General features: G+C 39.1%; 1 protein-coding gene across 1 annotated transcript in view; it reads right to left on the bottom strand.

Annotated features, from left to right (window-relative positions):
• Window positions 1-14,292, bottom strand: part of NALCN (sodium leak channel, non-selective) — a 237,906-nt gene extending 223,614 nt beyond the window's left edge. Inside the window, exons 1-2 of the mRNA XM_075137770.1 lie at window positions 14,146-14,292; window positions 11,613-11,795 (exon numbers count right to left, since the gene is read on the bottom strand). Coding sequence (XP_074993871.1) covers window positions 11,613-11,795; window positions 14,146-14,253 — 291 coding nt within the window. The 5' untranslated portion in view covers window positions 14,254-14,292. The remainder of the gene's footprint in view (window positions 1-11,612; window positions 11,796-14,145) is intronic.
• Between the last annotated feature and the right edge of the window lie 471 nt (window positions 14,293-14,763).

Here is a 14,763-nt window from a genome sequence, read left to right as displayed (position 1 = left end):
GCCACTGATTCCACTGGTTATGCCCCTGCCCTCCAGCTCAAGGTTCTCACTCCTGTTTGTGACTTGCACATCCCGGGACTGAGCTTTCACCACCAGGCACCACGAGCCCATCAGAGCATGCTGACAGGGCATGATAGGTGCCACATATTCTGTTTTACTGTCTGACCTTTGAAAACAACACAACTTCCTGACCCTTAACTCATTTATACACCATGGGGTATACAGCATATCTAAAGTCAGGGAGTGCAGTAATTTCAGAATTTCCATCTTTCGTTTTCAGTCTGTAAGGCAGCAGAAAGTCCCTTGACAAAGTTACTAAAAGCTGGTGAGCCAGCTGACAGTGTTTCACCGCAATTCAATTAATATTTCCATCATTTATCAGAAGAATTAAATTAATTTTGTAATTTCTCCATTCTTGTTAGATGAAAGTGGAATATTTAATATTAAAAGTACTGAAAAGAAGGCAAAACAGATACTCGTAATAAAGTACAGTAAACAACAGTTCTGTAATCCATAACTCAAGACAAACTTCTGAATTAGGATGATTACGGAAGAAACTCATTTAGGCATAAATGACTTAATGCCATAAGCATTAAAGAAGCAGCTGGCATCCAGTTGTCTGTATACTTTCTGTAGTGCCCACCTGTCTATTGACAACAAATCTATAATAATGGGTTAGAGTAATCGCTGACTGTGAGATACCTAAAGGCTAGGTGTCAGCCTAGGTACTTGAAGCTTCCCTTTCAGTCACTGGAGAAAAACAGGCCAAATAAATTACCTTTTGGGAGAGCCTACTTCAGACACAAACAACTAATTACAGACAATTGCAGACCCTCAAATTAGCGCTGATGAATCCTACTAAAAGTGTTTCTATTTTAAGCCCAAAAATCTATTTCGTGCAGGCAAAGATAAAAAAGTGTCAGAATATGCAAACGGAAACAGCTGCAGACCCCAGTTTAGATGATAGCAACCAGAGCCTTTCATTACAGCATAAAAAGCCCGTCTCCACCTCACATTGCTTGCACTATAGGTGGAAAATTCCTTATATTGGCAGAGAACTGAATGTACAGTTAAGCCCACATGGCTCAAGTAAGTCTCCAGCCTTCTCTGTCCTCGATTCTCTCCTCTTGAGCAGACAGATAGCAACTACAGCAACCAAACCACCTATCAGAAAAACAACGAGGAAAATGTGCTCTCTGCACAGGGCTAACGCTGCCTGGGAACACCCGACAGGCTGAAAGCCACTGATTTCAGTTAACTGGCCTTTAGTACTGGACAGAAGCAAATGAAATGGCTCCCATCGATCTGTGACTGCATTGGTGGACAATTAAGCTTTGTTTCAGTTCCTGCATGAATTCACCGAGAGAGTGTGGAAAGCTAATGGTGCAACCATTCACTTCAGCCCCTTGCAGGAGTACTGAAGTCAGTGGATAGCGCTCTGTGCTACTGAAATAAAGTCTGACAAATCCACTCGCAACTACGTCAGTTAGTACAAAAGTTTTGCTATGAACGTAATTGATTGAACAATGGGGGAAATGTCAAGGACCATTACTTCTGACTTTCTATAATCTCCTTTGTTAGCTGACATGTGTCACAACTGCACAGTGAAAAGTAAGACATTTCCATTAAATTCAGTGCACTACTTGTGCTATATAAAAATTTTTCTAATTTTCAGCATGATGATACTAAAATAAGTGTCAGCTAGGCTTTTTCAAAAGACAGGAGAGAGAACTCTCACACTTTTTATTTTACAGTGTTACTCTTCTAACAGAGGAAGAGGATAAACCACGCCTCCTTTTCACAACATGATTTCAATGTAGGTTTTCTAATACCATCATGACTGTGATTAGAAGCCGCAATGAGGATGTGGTATAATGAAGATAATTTCACACATCCTCACAATGTCCATGGAGTGAAACAACACCCATTCATCTCTCATTCCCTAAAGGCTGAATTTTCACCTAAGACATCTGTTACTTGGTTCCTTTTTGTTGTAGTGGACATGAATTCTTTCATATCATGGACAGAGTTTCCTGAAAGTTTCTCAGATTTTGGCACATTTTCCTCTTTCGTTATTTTATTATACATAATGCCACCAGTGCAAGTGTGTCTAATAAAAGCAATTTACCTGGAATATTTCTTTCTCTCCTTATTCCATCTCCTAAAACAAAGGCTGAAAGTAAAAACTTCTTATAAAGATAAGGTACCTTTAAAGTAAGGTACCCTTACCTTGCTCATACCTATGTGAATGACCTTCAGAAGACACCCGATTAGAAAGCAAGAAGGTAATTTTTGCATCACACTGATTAAAAGAAATACCAAGTCCTTCCGTCACAGGTTAGGCTCACTGCTTTCTTTCAGAAGTCTGATGCTCATCTGATATCACATCTGTTTTAGGCTTGAGACTTATCTTTCCTTTCTCTAACTCCACTCCACCTCCTTTTTTCAATGAGGAGATCATTTTGGAAACCGTCCTTGAATCAATGAACAGACCTATGTCAAGCACATAGTCATGTTCATAAGTGACAAATGAGTGGGCACTCATGAGCCCACAAATACGAGCTTTCATTCTGAGGGACTGCGAGTCCTGTCAGTTAGGTTACAAGTTGACTCGTAAACGATTTCAACAGACACAAACATTAGTTAATTCATGGTGCTCTCGGAAGCCTGCCAATCAATCAATAAGTTATGCAGTAGACATAAACTGCATGTAATTGGGAGACCAGTTTAAATCTTATTCAAGACACAATGAAGGAGATTGATCTGCTTTCATTTAAACAGACTTAATACTTCCCTGATGCAGCTGATTATAGCAGAGCTCTTTCTGACCAAGGAGCCCGAGACATGAAAGAAAGCGGAACCAAAGAGTCACTGAACTCTATTTACATTCTGGGAAATAAAGATCATGCAAACAAATCTAGGATCAATTGAAGAAAGTGGAATTCTGAACTGAAGAGATCATGAAAATACCCATGTCAAATTGAATTCAGTAACTTTTACCATTGCACTAATTTATTACATTTTATACATCGGTACATGGTGTGGTACTGTGGTGACCAAAATTGCATTTATTTCTTAGAAGGATGTAATTTCATCCACAAAACCAAATAAGTATATACCAAAGAAGTATATTATGGTTGCACACAATTTTAACTTTTAAATTCTTTATACAAATATAAATCACCAGTAGCAGGCAGTAAAACAAAGATAATTTCCAGCTAAATGTGGAAGTTCCAGTTTTATGATCCCAGTGAATCAGAGGTCAGTCACTTACCTAAACTTTGCCTACGTCTGCAAATCTTCATACTCCAGGTATTCTGACCATCACCTTATTATGTGTTTCCTGATAAACTCCAAGTAACACAGAGTATTTCTGACCTAATAAAATATTACTTAGAACATAAGAAAGTGGTTGCCAGAGAAGTAAATGTATTCTGTGAGAGGATAGTTGATAATAAACCCATCACTGTTCACTGTACCAACATAAAAGAGATCCCTGACTTCTGCTAAATCACTGATACTATATTGTGCTATTCAGCCACTCAGGCACCAGTGGAGCTTTGCGTTTCAAGATATTATGATTCAGCCTGTATCTGCTGAGCAGACATACCTGAGTATAGCTGGGGAAAACACTACACTATGAAGATGGTTTAAGTTAATGCATTTCCATCTCACATGAGAGAATAAAAAATAAAATTAAATTAAGTAATCTCTTGAAACACCCCTGAATTATTCACTGAACTGAATGAATGATGAGATTGGACATCACATTAGGACTGGAAGACTTTTAAGTCCATGATAGTGACGACTATTGTTCGTGCTCTATTGTCAAAAATAATTAAAAATAGAAGTTTGATTTCATTCGATTAAAACATTCCTATTCCTAAAATCCACACTATTCTGGTGTCATTAAATCTCATGTAAAATTTATGTCAACACGCAGCCTTTCCCCACATACCATGTTTTGACGTTCTAACAAGTCAAAGTCAAGGGGTCTCCTGGCCTTTATTCTTACCTTCAATCACCCCTGAAGCAGAGCTGTACTTTATATTTAATGTTTCTAGGTCTGAGACAAAGAAATAATATGTATGTGGTAATGCTAAAAGAACCTCATTCACCATTTTATTAAAATGGCCTTTTTATTTTACACACTCTACAGCTTTTTTAACGTGCAGAAAGTCTGTGATATTTACCATTAATCTTTTTAATTTTTTTCAATGACCTTTAAAGAGATCAGAATTTTTAATTTCTAAAACATTAGGTCTTTTTAAGATATGTCTGTAACACAATTTAGTAGACATCTGCTACCATGCTTCATAAGCTATTCCTACAAAAATATTGATGTGGCTATGTCACATCATCCATTAATTCATGTGCTACTCAAAGAATAGAATTTGCAATGCTTTGAAATCATTAAAATGTGTGATCTACACAGAAAGATTGCAGAAAAAATATGTAACTATGAAAACTTACATATCTAGGAATGCAATACTTTTTAAAAATAGTATTAAAATATTATTGCTGTACTTATTACAGCATATTTTCATGACTGAAATCTATATTCAAAATTATCTGCTCATAAAAACTTAATAGGTTAAACATAAATCAAAATAGTAAGCCACGAGTTTCTCTTGTAACTACCTGAATAACTTGCTTGATGAAGTAATTAACACCTAACTTTTAATGTCGTCAAACTAGTCAGTTGGAGGCCAGGTAGTATTCATGAAAGTTATTCTCTAGTCAGTGATATTATGTATTTACTGACTTCATCCATTTGAAATAGATTTAATACTGTGTACACAGTATTTTCCTGAGCTGCTCTATCATTTCACAGTGAGCTCTATCACAGGCCATCATTCTTCAACTTAAAACATAATTTAGAATACAAGCATAAAAATACGTCATAAGAAACAAACTGACTTGGTCTAATTCCCTGTCTCTATCTCACAGAAAACTTAGCAAACCACTACAAGTTGTCTTACTGTTTGTACATACATTTTATACAATGCGGCCAGCCAACATTAGGCAGACTGTCCTAGAATTTCGTATTTAAAAAGACCTCAATCAGTAAGAAATTATAGCCTGTATTTCATTTTTCAGAGATGAGTTTCAAGGTAAAAACAGACATATTATTAGCATTAGTTCACTTGTTCATGACAAGTAACAATAGCCTGCAATACCAAAAACTATAATACGATTATCATATCACAAGCCTTTCAGTACTTTCTTCCCAGGTTGTGCCTATATACTGAATATACATCTGTTATACCCATTTCAATTCTTCCAGAGGAGTCAACCTATCATAACACCTATTAGAAGCAAACAGTGTATGATAGCAATAATAAGGAATATCAATATGCTATTTTGAAAACAAAAGGACCTCGGACCCCGTAGTAGATATATTCTATAGTGTCATCTTCTGGTTTCCTCAATATTTTGTGCTCCTTTTCTAAACACATGTCAGTGTCTATTTTCTTTGTAGTGGTTGATATCTATATGAGCAGTGCCCTTGTAATTCAGAGTCCTCTGTATCGTCTTCGCAAATGGAACAAGCAACAACCAACACTCACAAGGCGTAGGCAGCCCAAATTTTGAATAGATTTTACTAGCACGGCAACAGTTATTCAGAAGGAAACATCAGTAATAAAAGGCACAATGTCACAGCAACATTTCAGTTTAACTTTCTTCTGGGGTAACAAAACACTTGGATGGATGTATCGCTTTATTTTGTCACTTAGTTTACACAGGGAAAAGGGAAACTTTTTACAGACAAAACGCTAGTTTTTTCAGAACCTACTTTCCTTTTCTAAAAACCCCTGGGAACTAAAGGAAGTAAATTTCTCATTTGTCCTCAGAAGGTGTTAATTAGACATGACTTAACATTTTCAAAATCTTCTTAGCTCAGCTACACTTGCATTGTTATTAATTGGGCCTTAAGTGGATGGTGCCTACCTTCTCCATAAATTAGCTTTCTCGCTGGACTAAAATTTTGCATTAATCATGGTTCAAAAGTTTATTAGCATTTCAATTCCTAAGGCCTTGACAGAAATACTGATTTATGGTAAAGTTCAGTAGAACCATACAGCAATACATTCATTGATCCTACGTTCACTAAAATTCTTGAATGCATTTGAATTAGGACTACAGTTCATAAACAAATTTCCTTATATAAAAACGTTTCATACACAAACATCTTCAATAAATGCTAATAGGTTTCTAAATAGTGCCTTATTTTACTTTGATTGCCACTATCTTTGGAAGTGCATGGATCATTATGTTCTTGGCGGAGTTATAATATTTAACCAATATTTTCCCTAGAATCAATAATCCAAAGAGTAAGTCAAATAGTTCACTAAAAAAGGATTATTCATTGATTAGCATTCAAAGAAAGAACTTGATAACATATTCAAAAAAGCTCTGATTTAACAGCTGAAAAAAGGTCAATCCGGTTCTAACATTGCTTCTGCTGGAAATACCACACGGCAGAGAGGAAACAGTCGAGGAGGTTCCTGGAGTGTGTGGAAGAGAACTTCCTGACGCAGCTGGTAAGCGACTCTAGCAGGGGAGGTGCCTCGCCTGACCTGCTCTTCACAAACAGAGGACTGGTGGGAGATGTGGTGGCCGGAGGCCGTCTTGGGCTTAGTGACCGTGAAACGATAGAATTCTTGATACTTGGTGAAGTAAGGAGGGGGGCCAGCAAAACCACTACCATAGACTTCCGGAGGGCGGACTTTGCCCTGCTCAGGACACTGGTCGAGAGGGTCCCTTGGGAGACAGTCCTGAAGGGCAAAGGGGTCCAGGAAGGCTGGACATTCTTCAAGAAGGAAGTCTTAAAGGCTCAGGAGCGGGCTGTCCCCATGTGCCGCAAGAAGAACGGGTGGGGAAGACGACCGGCCTGGCTGAATGGGGAGCTCTGGCTGGGACTCAGGAAAAAAAGGAGAGTTTATCACCTTTGGAAGAAGGGGCAGGCAACTCAGGAAGAGTGCAGGGATCGCGTTAGGTCATGCAGAGAGGAAATAAGAAAGGCAAAAGCCCAGCTAGAACTCAACCTGGCCACTGTCGTGAGAGACAACAAAAAATGTTTTTACAAGTATATTAATGACAAAAGGAGAGCCAAGGAGAATCTCCATCCTTTATTGGATGCGGGGGAGAACGTTGCCACTGAGGACAAGGATAAGGCTGAGGTACTTAACGCCTTCTTTGCCTCAGTCTTTAATAGTCAGAGCAGTGACCCTCAGGGTACTCAGCCCCCTGAGCTGGAAGACACGGACGGCGAGCAGGATAAACCCCCCATAATCCAAGAGGAAGCAGTTAACGACCTGATAGACCACCTGGACACTCACAAGTCTATGGGGCCGGATGGGATCCACCCGAGGGTACTGAGGGAGCTGGCGTAGGAGCTTGCCAAGCCACTCTCCATCATTTACCAGCAGTCCTGGTTAACTGGGGAGGTCCTGGACGACTGGAGGCTTGCCAATGTGACGCCCATCTACAAGAAGGGCCGGAGGGAGGATCCGGGGAACTACAGGCCGGCCAGCCTGACCTCGGTGCCGGGGAAGATTATGGAGTGGTTTGTCTTGAGGGCGCTCACAAGCCATGTCCGGGACAACCAGGCGATCAGGCCCAGGGTTCATGGAAGCACGGGTTCATGGAAGGCAGGTCCTGCTTGACCAACCTGATCTCCTTCTATGACCAGGTGACCCGCCTCGTGGATGAGGGAATGTGGTCTACCTGGACTTCAGTAAGGCCTTTGACACTGTCTCCCACAGCATTCTCCTAGAGAAGCTGGCGGCTCATGGCTTAGACAGGTGCACTCTTCGCTGGGTAAAAAACTGGCTGGACGGCCGAGCCCAGAGAGTTGTGGTCAACGGAGTTAAATCCAGTTGGTGGCCGGTCACGAGCGGTGTTCCCCAGGGCTCAGTTTTGGGGCTGGTCCTCTTCAATATCTTTATCAACGATCTGGATGAGGGGATCGAGTGCTCCCTTCAGTACGTTTGCACCTAGTTGGGCGGGAGTGTTGATCTGCTCAAGGGTAGGAAGGTTCTGCAGAGGGACCTGGACAGGCTGCATCGATGGGCTGAGGCCAACTGTATGAGGTTCAACATGGCCAAGTGCCGGGTCCTGCGCTTCGGCCACAACAACCCCATGCAACACTACAGGCTTGGGGAAGAGTGGCTGGAAAGCTGCCCAGAGGAAAAGGACCTGGGGGTGCTGGTTGACAGCCGGCTGAACATGAGCCGGCAGTATGCCCAGGTGGCCAAAAAGGCCAACGGCATCCTGGTCTGTATTAGAAATAGTGTGGCCAGCAGAAGTAGGGAGGTGACCGTGCCCCTGTACTTGGCACTGGTGAGGCCGCACCTCGAATACTGTGTTCAGGTTTGGGCCCCTCACTACAAGAAAGACATGGAGGTGCTGGAGCGTGTCCAGAGAAGGGCAACGAAGCTGGTGAAAGGCCTGGAGCACAAGTCTTATGAGGAACGGCTGAGGGAACTGGGGTTGTTTAATCTGGAGAAGAGGAGGCTGAGGGGGGACCTCATCGCGGTCTACAGCTACCTGAAATGAGGTTGTAGTGAGGTGGGTGTTGGTCTCTTCTCCCAAGTAACTAGCGACAGGACAAGAGGAAACGGCCTCAAGTTGCCCCAAGGGAGACTGGACATTAGGAGAAATTTCTTTACTGAAAGAGTGGTCAGGCCTTGGAACAGGCTGCCCAGGGAAGTGGTGGAGTCACCATCCTTGGAAGTATGTGAAGACGTGTAGATGAGGTGCTTAGGGACATGGTGTAGTGGGCATGGTAGTGTTGGGTTGACGGTTGGACTTGATGATCTTAGAGGTCTTTTCCAACCTTAATGATTCTATGATTCTATGATTCTATGAAAGTTGCTATACATGACACAAGCCCATATCCTTTTCCTACAGTTCTCTCTTATTCACATGAATAGTGTGTAGCCACCAGGACCAGTTAAGCCATCCTTCCCCTTTATTCAGCAATTGTGAGACCACAACCACAAGCCTAATTTTGAGCTGAGTGCAGTTCTGGGCTCCCCAGTACAAGAAGGACATAGACATAACAGAGTGAGCAGAGGGTCACCAAAAAGGTCAGAGAGCTGGAGCACATGATGTAGGAGGAGAGGGTGAGAGACATGGGTCTGTTCAGCCTTCAGCAGAGAAGGCAAAGGGGAGACCTTGTTGCTACCTACAACTACCTAATCAGAGGATACAGAGAAAATGGAGCCAAACTCTTCTTGGAAGTGAACAGTGGTAAGACAAGATACAAGGGACACAAGCTGAAACATGGAAAATTCTGATTAAGTATTAGGAAAAAAAATTTTTGCATGAGATCAGTCAAGCACTGGAACAGGCTGTCTAGAGAGCTTGTGGAATCTTCATCGTTGGAGGAGTCTGACATTCACCTGGACAACCCAAGCCACGGGCAACTTCATCTAACTGGACCTGCTTTGGGCATCTAGCAGACTAGATGACCTCTGGAGGTCCCTTCCAAACTAAGTTATTCTATGACTCCATGAATAGCACCAATGAAGGCACTTCATTTCAGTGTAACTATATTCACCAATGAATGCTACAAGAGATTAAGCTGTAAGCAAATCCTCAGTTGTTAAAATAACAACAAATGCAGCCATTTTCTACTTAATCTATCTTTGCGTAACAGTGGTTATGTCTAATCTATTCTACTGTATTTTTATCTAATAAACAAAGAGTACAATGTCAGTGTATAAATGAAATAATCTGCATTGCCATCTATACATGTGTAACATGAATCAAGGCAATGGAACCAACTCCAGACAGCTATTCATTCTGTGTGGACAGACTCATCAGACGTGCTTCAAAGACAAGTTCATCATATGACGATCAAAGATAAGTTCATCCTATGAGGAGCAGCTAAGGACTTTAGGTTTGTCCAGTTCAGAGAAAAGAAGGCTGAGGGGCCCTGCTTCCTGGGGAGGGGAAGTGGAGAAGGAGATGCTGAGCTCTTCTTGGTATCCACACGTGGGAATGATTCAAAGCTGTGCCAGGGGAGGTTTAGACTGGACATTAGGAAGCATTTCTTTACCAAGAGGGTGGTCAAACACCGGAACAGGCTTCCTAGAGAGGTGGTTAATGTCCCAAGCCTGTCAGTGTTTAAGAGGCATTTGGACAATGCCCTTAATAACATGCTTTAACTTTTGGTCAGCCCTGAATTGGTCAGGCAGTTGGAGTAGATGATCGTTGTAGGTCTCTTCCAACTGTCCCTTCCAACTATTCTATTCTATTCTGTTCTGTTCTATATACACAAAACCACAAATTTAAATAATGCAGTGAAAGACATTAGAATATGCAGCAACATATTATTCATAGTCCCTAAGCGTCGACTGTGAATGAAGTTGGGACTTCCATACACAAAAGTTGAGAAATCAAGCTTAGTACAAAAGTCACACTGTTGGCCACCCCTCCCTCTCTCTGCTCTAATATCTATGTGCCCATTTCTTTGCAAAGTCTGTACTGCCTCTAACACTGTTCAAATTTGCACGCTGGTCACTGATTCCCCATTCCTGATCCTGTGTCCTCATCTTCACCTGCTTAATGGACATATCCGAACAAAAGAGTACAGGTAGCGGCCAGAAACAGCACTTCACAAAGGATTACCTTTGCCCTTATGCAACACACAAGGATTTTCTCAGAATCATCTTATTTCAGTAATTTTCTAAATATTAATATTAATGATACTTTAATTTTTGCTATTAATATTCATTAAGTATGATGACATAATAGCTTAGCTTGGCAGTGAACAAAAAATGCTATCTGCAAACTCAGAACCACCTGAAGAGCTAAGTACAACCTCAGACGTCTCTGGAGTCACCAGACCTTTCAGGAGTGAAAGGGAAGGATAACACACTGATTTTCCATTCTGTGCAATAAGGACATAATTGTCAAATAAGGCCTGCAGATGGATTTTCTATGTGTAGGCTGAATTCGTATCTTTTTACAGAAGACTGGAAACAATCAGTAAAAAAATAGTACAAAATAATGATTGCTGAAAAAGTCTGCAGTTTTACATTCTCCAATATCATATCAACTTACACAAATTAGTCCAGCAACAACAGTAAACATATGATAACAGAAGCATTTGTTTACCAACATGCATTATATTAAGGAAAAAATTCAGTAAAGCAAAATAACTTTCTCATTTAGCTCACAGTAAGACATATGTTCTTATTTAAATAAAGTAACCACAACACAACACATCCAGCCTTCTGAAATGAAAATCAAAGTTCTAAGTCCATATATGGATCTCCAGACATTTACAAAATATTCTTTCTAATGTCTGTGTAGCTTATTTTTCCTTTTATTGTTTATATTAATACAATGAAACTATCTATTTCTTAGTAGGAAACCACGATTATGAATGTTGGTATTGTATTTTGTGGGGATTAAATATGCAGTAAAGCTGCACCTTTGTTAATCTGTCTTTTCAGTTTATATGCCATGGTGTTGCCTGCAGTTAAAAACAATCATAGCAAAAAGAGCTGAGAAGTTAAAAAACAAAGATCAAATGTCACCAGCATATATTGAGATCACTTTCTTAAGCACATGTAGAATACTGTTTAAATGCTTACCTTCACTATCCCACGGATATGCATTTTTGCTATCATCTCTGCAGTGTAAAGAAACATCAGCAGAATATCAAGAGCAAATGTCACATATTGGAGAGGAGGATAATGCTCGAAGGTCTTTGGAGTGTTCATACAAACAGAAATAACACTGATGATGGCACAGATTCGTAGTAAAGAGTGTACCCACTGAAAAAAAAAAAGACATTGCAAGATTGCTTTGATGTTCAAGAAAAGCTCAAATATTTAGCCTCCATAACTTTTTGTAAACGCATGTTTGCGTTTTTCTTTTACATCACGATCCACATATTAAAGGTCTTCATCCAAAAATAAGCACTTTTATTTCTTTGTATGTATATATACACACACATATATATACGTATATATATACACACATGTATTATTTTATTAGTTAATTTGGGAGGTTGTATAATTCAGAAACCAAGAATTAAGAGCCAGGAAACTGAGAATTAGGATTCTATCATTTCTACTTTGTGGCTTTTGTAATCCAATTTCTTTTCAAATGACAACTTGTCACATTTATGTGCAGACAATAAGTGGAATTAGTTGATGTTATAAATTGAGTGAATATATTGAATGAAAATATCTGTGGAAAATTTTAGTTCCACACTTAGATGAACTCATTTTTAAATCAGTTTACAATTCCAAAAATTAAGTGAGAGGCACAGGGATTAAAAGCATCCTTCCATTTATGAAAAGAATAAACATAAAAGAGACTATGTCACAGAAAGTTACTTCTTAAAATCAGGATTCAGTTTTGTTCCAAACAAGTTTTGTTGCTATAAAAGAACAGTTCATTTCTATGACTACTTAGGTCTCAGTCCCACTATAATCATTATCAATAAAGCTGATTGATAATTCAGTGCCAGTCACAGTGGGAGGTCTAACAAAAAAGCAAAATGTATCAATACCAGGGTTTAAGGTTGGATTTTTCTTCTTTTAAATCAAAACACCATTGAAACATCTTGAAGCCAGACAAGTGTAATGAATCAGTTGGTAAGGTCGTTCTCTCAGAACAAGAAGAACAAAAAAAAGACACTTCAGTGAGAAAAAAGTTCTCCAAACAAAAAACACTGAACTAAAGTGTATTTATAACAATTTTTCATCTGAGGAAAAATTCTACACTCATTTCCACCACCTCAGGCCTTCTGATATCAAGAAGATTTAAGAACACTCACCTAATTTAATACTCATTGTATGCTCACTTAGGTGTAATGATATTTGACCCGAATTGAATAGCTCTATCATTTGCATACTCTGAGCAGAAATGAATAATTTGGAAGTGGAGGGCACCTGATGAATGATCTCTTATGTCCCCTTAACACCCACTTTCTTTCAAACCTTGTTTCAACTGAAAAAATTAACATAAATATTAAAGTGTGGCTGATATAAAAACCGTTCTCTGCCACAGTAAAATGTTGGTATTACACATGCTAAGCAACATACAACTAGTTCATCAGCGTGACAAGAAATAAATTATTCCATCGAAAAACCGTGTACTGTGTGCTGAGAAACATAGGTAAATAACCCAACATATATTTCTGCAATGACATTTTGAGCTTATTACAGCAGTCAATACAAATATTCTGCTTAAGATTATTTAGCATGAATTAATATATAGGTGTTGTCTTGTAGATGATTTAGACGTTAAAACTCAGCAGCAAAGCAGAGGGGATCTGGCACCCATACTGCAAATGAGATGATGGTTCCATTAAATAAATGTAATGTCAACAACGTGTATTATTTCAGAATATTTGACTTTCTGCTTTTACAAAGTAAAAATTTATACACTACTTTAAGAGAAATGCAAAAATGCCTTCTCTGCAAAAACATGAATCATTCAAAATATATGAATCCCGGATACACACTGACTGCTGAATAAATAATTTAATCATTACGACCATATTTACATGGTAAAGGCATTTTCTTAATACTGCACATTCTATTCATAACTCCACTCCCAATGAAGCTTTCCCCAGTTTCAAGTTGCCAGACACTTTTACACCTATCTGTTTCTTAGGGCAGGTTGTAGGTTAAATGATGCCAGAAAAATGCGAGCTGTACTTCAAAATAACCAGCCAAAATACACTTTTATATTCATAAGTGATGTAAAAGGAGAGATTTGAAAGTCAAAAGTGCCGACTGCTGGCTACCACTTTAGCAATGAAGTGCTCCTTTTTAACATCCTTTCAAAAGCTCATTTTACGAACTTAACTTCTAATTTCAATACACGTGTTAGGAACCAGAGACATTGAAAGGATGGCTGTTTAAAAAAACAATCAGTCGATGAACTGGTTGGCAAACACTGCTTGATCATCCCCATCAGTTTGCAACAACCAAAAGAAATCTTTTTATTTAGTTTTGGACTTTTTGCAAAAAATGAACTGGTAGATTAGCAACTATAGCTCAATACTTGTTTCTGACAAATATCTATTACAGAATCTTCCGTGGAAGTCATATTTCAACAAAACAAGTCACATTTAACTTAAAATTAGTAACTACAGAAAGAGATACCTACTGGTTTGTTAATCCACAGAATATCTGCATTGTCTGACAAAGATTCATCGGGACCAAAATCTGTAACTGGCTGGGCTTCCACCCTTGAACTTTGTTTCCTTTTTAGCATCCTGAAGTTAACTTTTGTTATCTATAATCACGAAGCCTCCTTGGGGAGAAAAAAATGAGAAGACATTAATTCACTAAAACCATTTTATAATGCATTTTGAACAGTTTTATAAATAACCTAAAGCATTTTGTTTTCATGCAAACTGCTTTTGTACTTACTGATTAACAGGATCTTCATTTTATTAAAAAGCTTTGCCTATATAAATCACTGACATGACTCTTGTTAGTTTACAAAAATTTACATAAAGGTATGCAACGCAAACAATTACCAGAAACTTAGCAACGCTGCCAGAAAATTTGTACCAATATGCAAAGAATGCTATTGCTGTGAACTTAAACCCAGAGTAATCATTGGATGGATTTGACCTGGAGCCATTTAATTTAATGGTGACATTTCCATTTATTACACTAGGCTAAGATAAAGCCCAACATGCCAAAGGCAAACAGGCGATGTTAAGCAGCCAACAGATGTTAATGTTCTTTACCGAAATCAGAAGAGCTTTTTTGCTAT

Source organism: Calonectris borealis, chromosome 1, assembly GCF_964195595.1.
Source record: "Calonectris borealis chromosome 1, bCalBor7.hap1.2, whole genome shotgun sequence".
In the NCBI taxonomy this organism is placed as follows: Eukaryota; Metazoa; Chordata; class Aves; order Procellariiformes; family Procellariidae; genus Calonectris; species Calonectris borealis.
Note: the sequence above shows the minus strand (reverse complement) of the source record. Positions and strands in the feature narration are given on the sequence as shown.